Source organism: Pyricularia oryzae, chromosome 7, assembly GCF_000002495.2.
Source record: "Pyricularia oryzae 70-15 chromosome 7, whole genome shotgun sequence".
NCBI lineage: Eukaryota > Fungi > Ascomycota > Sordariomycetes > Magnaporthales > Pyriculariaceae > Pyricularia > Pyricularia oryzae.
This window is the reverse complement of record NC_017854.1, coordinates 2,475,781-2,489,400: the sequence shown is the minus strand read 5'-3', so window position 1 is coordinate 2,489,400 and position 13,620 is coordinate 2,475,781. Positions and strand designations below refer to the sequence as shown.

Sequence of the window (13,620 nt, the reverse complement as noted above, 5' to 3'; positions counted from 1 at the left end):
TTTTCTTTTTTTTCTCCTATCGCGCATCAATAATCCAATTCACGAAGCGGAGTGGCCAATGTCCAAAGTTCCCCAGTCGCCACAAATCGTGCAGGTTGCAACTCAATTCAGCCAGAAAGGCACCGAATCTAAATTCCTATTGATTCTGGACCTGGCCGACACTCATCTTGCGAGGGGTTACAGCCGAACTTGCGTATGCGGCATCTATGCGGAATTTCTCACTCAACACTGCTCAACTTCCAGCATCGACACGACCATGGTTGGTCGACTATTATCAAGAGGATGCCAAGTCTCATTCATTCTCTGGTACCGACTCACCGATGCCATCCGGTATTTTCCCCAAGCTTTCGGTTGGCTATCTCGGTTTGCCTCCCCTGGCAAGCAGTTCCCGCCCAAGCTGTCTTTTGGGTTCGGAAATTGCCTATTGGATACATGCTTGATAATACGAAAGACTGCATATAATAGCGGAGAAGGTTGCAGGCTGAAGAAGCTTGTCGATGCAGGGGTTTCTGGGGACCTTGCGACCTGTCACCATCCCCATTAACCCAACAAGTTAGGTGGTATCGAGGGGAGTTGGGCCGCCCGCGGGCACCTCTTGGCAGTCCTGTGAAATTGCCGCAGATGAAACCACACCATTGGTTACCCAAAATAAACAAGAATTGCTCCTCAGGTGACTGCCCCTCCCTGTCGACATATCACGGCACCCTTTTGGCAAACACAAGGGGCAGGTCAACTATCTAGGGTAAGGTATCGATCCATGTGTTCAAAGTCCCATCGCGCTAGGCAGAGAATACCCGGCTGTCGCGACAGACCAACATCCCATCTACAGATGCGCGTCATCTCCTCGGCTGGTCACATCATCTCGGTGATACGCGTCGCCGCTTTCCACTGCCATGTAACGCGGACCCACGAACCATGGCAGACACATACATAAAAGCCCTTTGGGGGCCTCTTCTTTGAGAGATCAACCCAACTCCCCTCGCTCAGCAGGCAACGCCCACAAGCCTCGTACTCCAGGAAAGCCCTGAGCAGCCGAGCCCACCATGCGCAGCACAATCCTCTCCACCGCCTCGGCCCTCGCCCTCGCCCTCAACCTGGGCGGGGTCTGGGCCTCGTTCGTGGCCGAGGACGGCGAGGCGGCTCCCTTGGTGGCCCGCAGCTTCATCATCGAGTACGCCGGCGCCGGCGGCAGGTCGGCTAAGCAGCGGCGCCAGACGGCCGAGATCGCATCCACCGACGGCATCAAGGTCGTCAAGGCGTTTGACAGCGACATCTTTACGGGCGCCAGCATCGAGACCGCGACGTACAACGTCGACGACCTCGAGCGTCTGCCCGGGGTGGTCCGCGTCTGGCTCAACGAGGAGGTCAAGTTGGCGCCTCTGCAAGACCAGCGTGCTGCCGCTGTCGGGGATGCTCTCGAGTACACCACCCACAACGTCACGGGTGTGTCAAAGCTGCATGATCAGGGGCTTTTTGGAAAGGGCGTCAAGGTTGGTGTCGTTGATACCGGCATTTGGTACGACCATCCTGCTGTAGGTATTCCCCTTTGTTACCGGCCGTTGTTACCGGCTTTCATGTGACCGTCTCTGAGTGGTTCGTCGGAAGAATCAGGCAATTTGCTGACTAGCGTTTGTGTCTGCAATAAAGTTGGGTGGTGGCTTCGGAGCCGGCTTCAAGGTCGCCGGTGGATGGGACTTTGTCGGCGACGGCAACTACCCCATCAGCGGCCCCAAGGCACCTGATGACGATCCGATTGACAGCAACGGCCACGGCACTCACGTCGCTGGTATCGTCGCTGGAAAGACTGAGGGGTGGACAGGAGTTGCTCCCGAGGCGGAACTGTATGCCTACAAGGTCTTTTCCCAAGCCGGTAGCACCGACTCGGCCACACTTATCGAGTCGTTCCTCCGGGCTTATGAGGACGGAGTAGGTCAACACCCCTAGATTTACTTGCACAAAACTGTGTGGCATTAACACGCGACTTGTATAGATGGACATTATCACTGCCAGTATTGGTGGTGCCAACGGCTGGTCAAACAACGCCTGGGCCGAGGTGGCCTCTCGTCTGGTCGAGGAGGGTGTCGTCGTCACAATTTCTGCCGGTAACTCTGGCGCCATTGGCCCCTTCTATGGCAGCTCCGGGTCTTCAGGCCGCAACGTCATTGCTGTCGCATCAGTCTCCACTGCTCTCCTCCCGGTGTACCCCTTTGAGGCCACTTTCACACCGGCCGGTGGCAGCTCGGACACAGTCAAGGTCGGCTACATCCCAGCCCGGGATTATTTCCCACCGACTGTGGTCGACTGGCCCATTGTCTCGCTTTCGCTTGACCCCACGGCCACTGCAGATGGCTGCACTCCATACCCGCCCGGTACGCCCAGCTTGCAGGGCAAGATCCCGCTGGTGCGTCGCGGTACCTGCTCGTTCCAGATCAAGCAGGAGAACCTGGCTGCCCTGGGAGCGCAGTACATTCTCATCTACAACAACGAGTCGCCCATCACCACACCCGGCACGAGCAACTACACCACGCTCATTGCCATGATCCCCGCCGAATCGGGCGTATCTATTATCGAGACGCTCAAGTCCGGTGGCAACGTCACGGCCGACTTTTCAACCGTGCCCGAAATCCCCGTCGGCCTGCCCTACTCCGAAGGCAACCGCCCCAACACTTTCACCTCGTGGGGTGCCCTGTACGACCTGCAGCTCAAGCCCGACATTGCGGCGCCTGGAGGACAAATCTTCAGCACCTGGGTCGACGGCACTTACAACATCATCAGCGGCACCTCCATGGCCTGCCCCTACGTGGCCGGCGTCGCCGCTCTCTACATCAGCGCCAAGGGCGGCCGCTCCGTCCAGGGCAAGGGGTTCGCGCGGGTCCTGTCCCGGCGCATCATCTCTAGCGGCGTGGCCCTGCCGTGGTCGGACGGCACGTCGCGCGACTACAACTTTGCCGCACCTCCCGCGCAGGTCTCCACTGGCCTGATCGACGCCTTCAAGGTGCTCGAGTACGACACACAGCTCGAGTTCAACAAGATGGAGCTCAACGACACGCGCTACTTTTCGCGCTACCACGACGTCACCGTCACCAACCAGGGCTCCTCGCCCGTCTCGTACAAGTTCTCCAGCCAGCCGGCCGCGGGCGTCGACACCGTCACGTGGGGCCCGGCCGCGGTGGGGCGCGGCGTCACGCAGCGCATCCGCACCTTTGACCAGCTCACGCCGCGCGCCTACGAGCCCGTCGTCAGCCTGCCGCGCGACTTTACCCTGCGGCCCGGCGAGTCCAAGCGCGTCAGCGTCAACTTTGGCAACCCGGACACGCTGGGCTGGAACGCGTCGGCTCTGCCGCTGTACGGTGGCAAGGTGGTCGTCGCGGGCAGCAACGGCGAGGTCCTCTCGGTCCCGTACATGGGCGTCGGCGCGGACTTGAGGAACCAGCTCGGCTCGATTGTCGAGACCGGGTTTCCTTATGTCGTTTCTGGACTCAACAACACTCTGATTGAGGACAAGAACTGGTTTGTCTTTTCCTCTCTTGCCTTGTTGTTGTCTATGGTTTGTGGCTATTTGTAACTGACTGTTGTTTTCCACTATTCCAGGTTCACTTTTAACTTGAGCCTCGGCGCACAGGATTTCCCCAAGTCCACCATCAAGCTCCTCTGGGGCACTCGCCAGATCCGCTGGGATGTAAGTTTTTTTCTCTTTTTTTTGTCTATTCTCATCATCCCTTCTTTCTTGAGATTCTCAGCTCCTTCACAAATATCCTCTACTAAAACACCGATTCCAAACAATACAGATCTTCGAACCCACCTGGACCGAGCGCAACTGGGTATACCCCCCAGTGGTTGGCGAGAACGGCTACGTGGGCACGGCCACGCAGCACGTCAAGTCCAGCGCGGGCGCGTTCTTCGACCCCTCCCTCGACGACCCGGACCAGGCCTCGCCGTTCCCCATCCTGGACGTCGCCCGCACCCAGCTGCCGTCCGTGTACCAGTCCTGGTGGCTCGGCAAGCTCGGCAACGGGTCGCAGATCGCAGAGGGCCGCTACATGATGCGCGTCGCCGTGCTCAAGCCCTTTGGCAACCCCAGGGCGGCCGACAACTGGGATGTTCTCAGGACGCCCGTGTTTGAGGTCCGTGGCAAGTATTAAAAGGCCGGGCTGGAGAGGCCACTTGAGGCTACAGGATTGAGGCTAGCCTGCGGATGTTGAAGGCGTTTTATGCCGCATTTTTAATACAGTATCCCTGCATAATAGATAGTGAGGCAGTCAATCATATGAGAGTTTACAATGAACATCTGAGGTATGTGCTGGGAGTGAGATTCGTACGTTGTTCAATACAGGCAAGCCTCTGCACAGATAATGAAAGACTCGAGGTTAATCCTTCTGAGAGGTGACTTCACAGATGCGTCCTCTCAAGGCTTCTTGGGGGTCATGACGTGGCACCAAGTCAATTTATTGCGATGCTTGTTCAAAAACAGGAGAAAAAGAACCTGAACTTGGATCTTGTGCTTTTTTTGTCGAATGCCATGGTCATACATAATCAGGCCTCTTGTTCGATCACTAGTATCCAGCCGTCTTGAAAGGTTATCCGAATCACAGCTGAATCGTAAAGAGATCGACATCCCAAATAAGTGACTAGAGTCAAGACTACACCCATAACATACAAGTGCTAGACAAAGATGAGAATCAGTAAACTGCTCCCCCGGTCAAGGGTTGGTCAAAGGCCCAGTTTTGTTTTTGCTACCAAGGAATACGGCGCAAATGCCTGTTTTGGACCACGAGGATTCCCGCATGGTCCTGGGCAGAGTTTGCCAGAGGGATTCACCCGCAGCCCTTGTTTCAGATTGATAGAAAAATTGACGGGCGATAGACGCGGGCATTGGGCTTTTTGGGGACAATCGGGCGCCGAGTACCGGGTTCAGCGTGTCGTCGTGCGTGGGCGGGGAGTCAGGTTCCAAACCTGAAGCGCGGGGCGGGCCGGGGTGGTAAACTTTGTCATTCAGGGGTTTTCAAACTCACTGTTCGACAGAGAGCCTCTGTTTGCCTCTGAGTGCTGCGACCAAAGATCGCCTAGGCCTGGTAGCCTGGCAGGACGATGTGCAAAAAAGTCCCCCGTCTTCTCAAAGCCGTATCGATTAGCGGGCTGCTTGATTCGCCCCGGGACAGATGGTGTTGCGTCACCGTCTGGGGATCGGTCGGTGTACTGATACTTGAAACGTGGACAAGCGGAAGGCAGGGTCGTTTCGCTCCCCAAGCTTTTGTTCGATTCAGAATCTCATCTGCCCGAGACGGTATAAATATTTGGCCATGGGCCGACGAAAAACTTATTGCATTTGGTTTGAATGATCATTCACTTCTATAATACAACACATCTACATCTTATTATTCTCCAGTTATTAACTCCCATATTTACTCTATCCATTTTCCTTGTCAACAATCAAGAAAGCAAAACCCGACATCCAAAATGCGTTTCTCAACCATTGCAATGGCCCTCAGCGCCCTCTTCGCCGTCGGTTTCGCCGCCCCCTCGCCCCCTAGCGGAGACCCCAGCTCGCCCGGCTGCGTTGGCGGTTTCTGCGGCAACAACCTGGTACGTTTTTTTGTCGTCCCTCTTTTTTATTATCCGTCTCGGGCAACCAGTTTTTTTTTCTTTTTGTTGTTGACAAGATATCCTCTTTGAAAACAAAACAGGGCGGGCCCGGTAGCCGCGGCGGCAAGCGTTAAAGTGACCGAGAATTTCGAAACCTCGGCCCTCCCTCCTCACCGATCCCTCCGGGTCCTTTTCTCCTCGGATCAAGCCTCCTGGACCATTGCGCAAGAGTGACAAGGTGGAGGGGTGTTGGGGATTGATCTGCCCGATTTGTAAGAGGTTGTTTGAACGGGTTCTTGTACGGAAAAGAATACATAGTAAAACAATCAAAAAGAGGGTTTGATTCAGCTGAGCTGAACAATAGCATGGTCCACGACGGACAAGAGCCCTACGAGCGTGAAGTTTGGTTGATCTTTATGTTTAGATTGAACCTTTTCGGCATTCCATTGGTGAACCAAAAAGAAACTGTTAGGCTGTAGATGGGAACATGGTGTTGAGGCATGCCCGTGATTTTTAACGACATTCATCATCACACTACTCCCGCTCCGTAGGCCTTGGGGTAGTAAGAGAGACTATACAAGTAACAAGATTCTGCGACAGCTGTGTGTGCTTGGCAAATGGTCTATGGCCCCGTCCAGTCCTCTGATCGTGCTTTTGACAGCATACTTCAGGAGCAGTAGCTGTAGCTGCCAAGCATATAAAGATGCCACTCATCTCCTCAATGCAGCGAACCGGAACATACAATCCACAGCATCCATCGTTGCATCAAACAGTACGACACCTAGTAGAGCCTTGGCCGTGACAGATACAAACACCCCAAAATTCAGCGAAACAAAATGCAGCTCAGGATCCGGGTCGCGCTACTTGCCCTCAGCGGCATGACCTCGACCGCGGCCAACTGACGGCGCTTCCACCAGTGTCAGATCTGCTGTAGCCCGACACCGCTCCCACGACACTTGTTGACACCTGGAAAAAGTATCCCAAGTCGTCCCCCATCGTTTACCATGCGCAGTCACCCACGAGTCAAAGTCTCACGCCGAGGCCAGACGACACATGTCATGGCCCCGTTTCAGTCCCTTGAACGACGTGGCTGGACGAGAATGTGTCATGCTAGCAGAGGGAAGGCAGTCTGTCTGGTGATTCGCAGAAGCAGAGGTCTCGCTGTGAATTACCAGAGCGAGTTATCAACTATCTCGTAGAATCGACAAGGCGGGACTTGAAAAAAACGGACCGGTTTTGGAGAATTCTGGTCGTAGAGTTGCGACAGGGGGAGACGGTGAAGACGGTGAAGACGATGATGGGAATCGACGGCGGGAATTTCATATGATTCAATAAAATAGTGCGAGCTTTGTTTGGTTTGTTTCGCATCAGCCTCACCTTTTATCGGGTAGTGACAGAGCAGTTTGCTGGGAATCCGGCTCTACTATAGTATGTTCGCTTGGACAACATATACTAGCGATCTTATAGAGTAATCAGTGGCGTATTATAAACATCATGTTTCCATCTTTGTTGCGCCCTAGATCGCCTGTCAAAGCACCTTTACATGGATGTTTGATGTCGCCACCAACGGGGCGATTAACCCAATTGTGCTACATAATGGAATCCCGCGGCTTATTATGGCTAAAAATGGTCGACAGCCTATACTATATTCCTGCCTGCATTTGTTCTCCACAAAACGGACTACTATTATTGAAGACGCCACAAATTTACTAGTTTCAGTGACCAGATGACAGGTCTTTAGAGTTAATCTTGTTGGAGCCCTACCCGCGTCCAGGCCCGCAGATCCGGCTGGTACAGATCAGATGTACATGGTAGATATCAAGTAAAAGCGACTTGGCACAAACATCTTTTTGCGGGCACAAGCTTTGACTTGAACGTAAATTCGAGCCAACAGGGAAGAATGGAATGATCTTCTCAATCGCGACGCTTCAAAGTCATATCGTCCAGAGAGCCAAGTCTTGATTTTAAAAGCTTGGCATTTCTCTTCACCGGTACATCATCTCCGAATGGCTGGTATGATCCTCTCTCGGGCAGAAGTCTGTGACGCTTTGTGTCCTGGGGGATCGTCAATTTGACAGGCGGCGGGGAATACTTTTTGTTGCATGAAATTTGATCTACAGTATGCTCACCATTGGCCCAGTCAGCGAGTCTTCCGTATGCTCTGTTGGTGGCTGTGGGCTCGAGCAAAACCTTGTCAGGGGTTTGCCTGTGCAACTTCCTTGCCTACGGCGCGCTGGCATGCTATTTAATAGCCTATAGCTTAAATTCCCGGCAATACCGCATGCTGGTGATTCTCGATTGCCATATTTAGCAAGTGGACTAGTTCTAGAAGCAGGTTTTATTTGACATGATCCCGGATGACAACGTGACTGCCCCCCTCATAAGAAACATGAGACGAATTGCCCCTCTAGGTTCGTATTTCACCAGTTTTAGCAGCAACACTACTAAACATCAATTATTGATCATCTTTCCATTGCGTGATGATTTGTGTTTTAGTCATCCTTGGGGATCTTCAGGTCTGAAGGTGAGTCCAAAATAGAACTGAACTTGGTTAGCGAGTCTTCTGCGCCGCATTAAGGATACGAGGTGAAAAACGGTATAAAGGCGTTCATTCCTCTCCCAGAAATTGGCCAATATTCTTCTTATTTCGTCCATAAGCATTTTTAACTTTAGAATTTGGCATTTTCTTCAACTTTTCTTTTTTCTCTTCTTTTTTTCCTTCTGCCCCTATATTTTTACGACACCTTCATTTTCACGTTTGCAGGGTCAAATCGGAAAAATGCACTTCTCCACAATCTCCATCCTTGCCTTCCTTGCTACCGGCGCCGTAGCTACTCCGGTTCCTTCTCCCAACGGTGATGCGCTGCAGACCGTCAACGAGGCGCATCTACTCGCGCGTGCAGGCGTGCCGCCGCAGGAGAATCCATGCACGGTTGGGCCTGAATTCCCCCCCCCCCCCTTTCTTACATTGATGGCACGCAAAAAGAAGAAAGACTAACCACTGATGATAAATCCAGGGCAAAGGAAAGGTTTCGTGCTTTTTCATGGGCACCACGTGCCAGATCCAGAATGGCGAGTGCATATTGGGCTAAGTTCCAGCAATTGTCCGCTATCAAATAAACGAGGTTCCAGGCGAATTTCTTTTTTTTTGTCTTTTTTTCTCTACCCTTCTTTGCGGGCGTCAAATTTTGGAGTTGGCACCTGTTCTGCCGGGCCTATATTTGAGGTCGGAGACGGCACATGATGCGCGGGATAGCAGGTTTATACTCGGGGATGGCAGGCACCACTTTGGACATGATGGTTGGAGGCGTTGCAACTGGATTGGGTAGCCTTGTTTCAGACTTTTCTTTTGCTCTTTGATTTCATTTGCAAACTGTCTGGCTTTTGGTAGATGTTTAGGATTTTCGGGCTTTGGTGCTACGAGGCATTTGTCGACTTTCAATTTGAACAGCATTAAAACGAGCCTTTGACCAACAGCGCTTGCCTAAAGTTGAAGTATTAGTCTGCCAAGACCAGTGAGCGTATAGCTCTGAATGGCGTGTGCCCACGTTTGTCTTTACAGTGAAGCAAGATAGTTTTACCCATTTGGAAGCCTACGGACGGCATATTTCAGTCGGAGAGGATGCTGAGGTGAGTTGGGTTGGGATAATTGACGACTTTCATAAATCTCATTCAACCAAGAAAGTGACAAATGCCAACTTCCTGTTTGCAATCACTCAATCTTGTTCTCTGAGATTATAAAATCAGCGTCTTTCTTCATCAACATGATGTCTGAGAATATTTTCTTTCTCACTCTCCGCTTCTTTAACTTTTCCAGACCCATAGTCCATCCACTTTTGAGCCACGAGTGCCTCGCAAGGTAGATAACATGTAGGTGCTCACAGGTCACAAGTTGTTACATCAGAGGTCCACTATCAAAACTACAACGAGGAGCTTGACAGCGATCCACAGCAGAGACGCGGTGACTTTAGTCGTAGGGTCTGCGTCAATCCCCAGTCGGCATCATCTCCAAGAAAATATCGCTCCAAGCATCGCTACGCACGCCGACGTGGAACTCCAAGTATCTGGCACTAGACGTTCGAGTTTTCGGCCCAGCGTCAAACCGTTTCCAGACTTGTGCAATGTTGCCAAAGCGTATCGGCCCCTCTCGGGGGTTGTGCATGTCCCAATACAGCTTAGCGCCAGATGGGTATCGGAGATCTGCCGAGCTAGTGAAGAGCGCCTTAGCCAACCGTCCAGCTGACTCATCCATACTCGTATGGGTGCGTACAAATTTCGAAACTGCTTTCGGGACTGGATTGTTGTTTTGAGCAGTAATGTCGCCCAGACTGACCAAGGAAGGCTTGGTGATAATGCTCCCGTGTAAGTGGGCTAAGGGTCACTGATAACGGATGCAGGCTTTGGGCTTGGCGTTGTCGAAGACATTTCCAATCCCAAGCACTTGCTTGCCCTTGCACTCCTGGAGTGCTGTGTTGCTACAGCTGAAAAGATCAATAAAAATATGAGGCGGGGTCTGGGCACTTACAAGTCATATTCAGCCAAATGTGAGTGAGCCATGGATAGTACTCCGGCCACAACCGCCGACCCCCAGACCGCCTAGCTGTCCGTCCCTTCACTGTTCAGTCGGATCTAACGCAACCGGCAAAAAGTCAAAAACAACTCCGATCCTCCTCCGAGGATCAACTCCTGATTCGGCCCGGGCTCGAACCGAGGACCTACAGTGGAACATTGTACAGTGTATTGTACAGTTTGTTAGACTGTTGTGATGACCAACTACACCACCGAACCGGATGAGATATTGAGTTGTTGTTGAAGACGAGACGGCGTGGTGACAATATGAGGCTATTTTCATGGTTTTGCCTGGTTGTGCATGGAGATGTTGATAGTGGGTCTCGTTTGGCCAAGTGGGTCCGCACCAAGGGCTGGCAGGGGCAGGGCGGGAGTACGATTACCCCGGTGGGTTTGACGGAGGCTGGCTTCGCTGCTTCGCAAATTCCAAGACGAATGCTGGCTTGGCTGGCTTGTCTCCAACGATCTGCCTCAACAAAGGCTCGTGTCTGTGTCTCTCCGGCCCCAGTCTCAACAGCGCAAACTGGTCCTGCGTTCGGTTCCCATCGAATGGGTTCATGTGAAATGGGCTCAGGATGAATGCCTCAGGCCCTTGGACAAGTGGCAGCCGGATCCACGTCAGGGCCGTAGACGGCTGCGATTCAGCGACCGCGCATCTTGTCGAGGCGAAAGGTGAGTATCTGTCATGCCAACAGCGGCGCTACCAATCAGACTGCTTTCCTGAATAAAGAGAGCCTTTTCTTCCCGTGGTCTCGGAGTTTGAAGGGCTTGCGACACGCGTTCGAGGCATGGGACAACAATCAATGGGCAGGCTCAAGAAATTAGACATTGTACAGACATGTGTTAATGACCATACGAACCTGATGACAACTCTGCCGCGGCTCCAATCCACCCCTCCTGTCCTTGCCAAAAGCACATGCTCATCCTCACAGCCGCCTAGCACCGCCCTGGAAAGTCGACCCAATCTCCCCCCACTTGAGATTGCTAAAAGTGACCTCGGGGTTCGGCTCGACGAGGGGAATGTTGGCCGGCGCGCCCTCGGTGGCGTTGCACGGCCCCGATCCGCTGGCGATGCCGTCCAGCCACTGCATGTTGCCGCCGGTCTCGTCCCACCAGATGCTCATGACCAGCACCATGCCGCGGGCCAGAGCGTCGCCCATGCCCCCGGTGGCGCCCAGGGCCATGTAGCGCTGGCTGCCAAACGCCTCGCAAAAGGGGTCGGTCAGCGCGTCCACCTCGGGCAGGCCCGCCTTGTGCACCGTCTCGGCCTTGATGACCACGCCGCCCTGCACGTACAGGCGGCGGATCGCGGCGAGCTTGCCCGATGCGTCGGTCGGGAACTGCGTCACCACCGTCATGGGCTTGAGGGTGTCGACCTTGAAGGTGTCGTTGTTGCCGTAGTAGTGTGGCTGCGCGATGCGGTTGGGGTTCCATGCACAGCTGTGTGTTTTTTTGCAGAGGCGTCAGCATGGTTATAAGCCAGCAGAGGCAGGAGGAGCCAAGCTCCGACTTACCCGCTCTTGTCGCACACTCCCGTGGATCCGCACTCGTCGCCCTCACACAAGTAGAGGCCAGGCTTGCTGCAGGGGTGAGGAGCAATGTGGGTGGCGCGGCTGTTGGCCTCCCAAATGTCCATCTCAGCGCAGCAGGCACCGTTGCCCTTGATGTTTCCCTAGATATCCCAAGGGCATGATTAGTCAAAGGCCTCAATCCAACCAGCATGTTCAAGTGTAGGGCCATCGCGTACCTCTCCGTTAATGAACGGGGTGACGTAACACTGCGCATCGCAATAACCAGTCCCCCAAGGGGCACCACCGGGATTCAGCTCGCTCTTGCCACCATCCTCCTCCATCTCCGACAGGTACAGCGCACTGTTCATACCGCAAGGCAGCTTATCCATGGTGACTTCAAAGGCGAACTCGTTGCCCGTCAGCCTGAGCATCTCGTACTTGGCCTCCGTCTCGTCGAGCAGGTACACGCGCGGGGCGACCTTTTTGCCGTCGTGCAGGATCTGCAGCCGCAGGCTGGCGCCGTCGGTGCTGACGCCCTGGGAGCCGTAGTCCGTGCGGCCCTCCATGGCGCAGTTCTCCGCGCACGCCTCCTTGGTGGGACACGCCGTGACGTTTGGCGCCGCGCCCCGCGCCCCGCAGTCCAGCGTCTCGGCCGCCGGCTGGTAGATGCGGTGGCCCGTGATGGAGTCCAGGACGATGTAGTTTGTCTTTTCCACGCACCCGCCCGCCACCGTGCAGCGAAAGGTCGTGAGCTTCTCGTGCGTCTCGGTCCCGACTGGCTTTTGGGCCGTGGCCAGGCCGAGGAGGGCGAGCGAGCAGAGGGCTGAAAACTTGGCCATTTTTCTTTTTTGTCTTTTCTTTTGTCCTTTGGAGTGGGTGTCTATGAAGCAAGGGTCACTTGCAAGATGGAAACGAACGAGTGTGCCTCGGATGCGAGGATGGCATCTGGCTTGGGTTAGGACGATCAGTGGAAAAGGGCAGCAGGAAGGGAACGAAAGTATATATGCTAAATTCTGCCAGGACACCTGGGAACCCCCGGTGATGAGATTTTGTGTCCATTGACCCGCATCCTTTTTTCACCGGTAAATGTCACCGTGGGTGTGCTGATCTGCAACTCTGTTTTGATTCCGTCACGAATCAGGCAGTCTAATCTAGTTGCTATGCTGGCCCCTAATGTGGCCAATGTTTGACTTTGCAGAATTGCAACCTCTTTTGCCGCATCGAACCGGCCCACGGCTGCATAGTTTCCGACTCGCAGGTCCAGTTTGCCCCGCAAACGCTCGTTCGCTCGTTAAACTCAATTATATTAAGTACCGACCTGCAATTTCAAGTCCTCACGGCCGACGGAGACGTTGCAGGCAGGATAGGAAATCGAATCATGGAACATTTCCCTGCCGTGCAAGAAGGTCCTTTGCTGTGACAGAAGCGCACTGCTACTTTGTAGTTCAAAACACATCACGGTCTTGCATTCCAGCATATTTAGCCTCGGATACCTCGTCTTTCTGTTGTAATTTTGAATAAGTCAGAGAGAGATCCCTTGTACCGACTGATCGGGAGATCGCCGTTGATCGCCCCCGTCAGAACCCATACAACCCCTTTGTCCAAGCCATCCGGGGGACTTGCCGAAAGCTTCGATGAGCAACCACCGACAATGCCGTTTCGTACGCCGAGGGACGCGGTGACTGGTTTTGGAAAATATCCTTGTCAGTTTGGCTGGTTCTCAGGAAACTTTGTGATGAAATGACATCTCGGCAGCACCTGTCGATTCACTACGTGGCACACGCGGAGCGCCACCACACACCCTTTGATTCAATAAACTTTCACCTCCAACAAGGTGCCTGCAAAAAGCCTCCATGCAACGTAACCCCCAGCATTCCAGCACAATCCAGTAATAAACTGTAAAACAGAACCCAACCACATTTCATCTCTTATCCAAGTCCATCTCCTGAAATCACTA

General features: G+C 53.6%; 5 protein-coding genes and 1 non-coding gene across 6 annotated transcripts; 3 read left to right on the top strand and 3 right to left on the bottom strand.

The window, feature by feature from the left end:
- The first annotated feature begins 392 nt into the window (after nucleotides 1–392).
- Nucleotides 393–4,279, top strand: MGG_02531 (minor extracellular protease vpr). The gene is made up of 5 exons (XM_003721230.1): nucleotides 393–1,532; nucleotides 1,648–1,926; nucleotides 1,991–3,510; nucleotides 3,592–3,679; nucleotides 3,789–4,279. The coding sequence occupies exons 1-5, from the start codon at nucleotides 1,044–1,046 to the stop codon at nucleotides 4,140–4,142; spliced, it is 2,730 nt and encodes a 909-aa protein (XP_003721278.1). The 5' UTR covers nucleotides 393–1,043; the 3' UTR covers nucleotides 4,143–4,279.
- Nucleotides 4,280–5,457: 1,178 nt separating this feature from the next.
- On the top strand, nucleotides 5,458–5,717 carry MGG_18036 (uncharacterized protein; the record flags this gene model as incomplete). The annotated part of the gene is made up of 2 exons (XM_003721229.1): nucleotides 5,458–5,583; nucleotides 5,685–5,717. 2 exons carry the CDS (start codon nucleotides 5,458–5,460, stop codon nucleotides 5,715–5,717), a joined length of 159 nt encoding a protein of 52 aa, XP_003721277.1.
- Nucleotides 5,718–8,261: 2,544 nt separating this feature from the next.
- MGG_18035 (uncharacterized protein) lies at nucleotides 8,262–8,751 on the top strand. Its single transcript, XM_003721228.1, has 2 exons — nucleotides 8,262–8,515; nucleotides 8,601–8,751. Exons 1-2 carry the CDS (start codon nucleotides 8,363–8,365, stop codon nucleotides 8,673–8,675), a joined length of 228 nt encoding a protein of 75 aa, XP_003721276.1. The 5' UTR covers nucleotides 8,262–8,362; the 3' UTR covers nucleotides 8,676–8,751.
- A 553-nt stretch (nucleotides 8,752–9,304) lies between these two features.
- Nucleotides 9,305–10,254, bottom strand: MGG_18034 (uncharacterized protein). Its single transcript, XM_003721227.1, has 2 exons — nucleotides 10,109–10,254; nucleotides 9,305–9,783 (listed from the first exon to the last, which is right to left on the bottom strand). The coding sequence occupies exons 1-2, from the start codon at nucleotides 10,113–10,115 to the stop codon at nucleotides 9,569–9,571; spliced, it is 222 nt and encodes a 73-aa protein (XP_003721275.1). The 5' UTR covers nucleotides 10,116–10,254; the 3' UTR covers nucleotides 9,305–9,568.
- A 16-nt stretch (nucleotides 10,255–10,270) lies between these two features.
- On the bottom strand, nucleotides 10,271–10,371 carry MGG_20307. Its single transcript has one exon. It is a non-coding gene; the product is annotated as a tRNA-Val (tRNA).
- Nucleotides 10,372–11,078: 707 nt separating this feature from the next.
- On the bottom strand, nucleotides 11,079–12,502 carry MGG_02532 (endoglucanase 1; the record flags this gene model as incomplete). The annotated part of the gene is made up of 3 exons (XM_003721226.1): nucleotides 11,079–11,592; nucleotides 11,667–11,824; nucleotides 11,900–12,502. 3 exons carry the CDS (start codon nucleotides 12,500–12,502, stop codon nucleotides 11,079–11,081), a joined length of 1,275 nt encoding a protein of 424 aa, XP_003721274.1.
- Nucleotides 12,503–13,620: the final 1,118 nt, after the last annotated feature.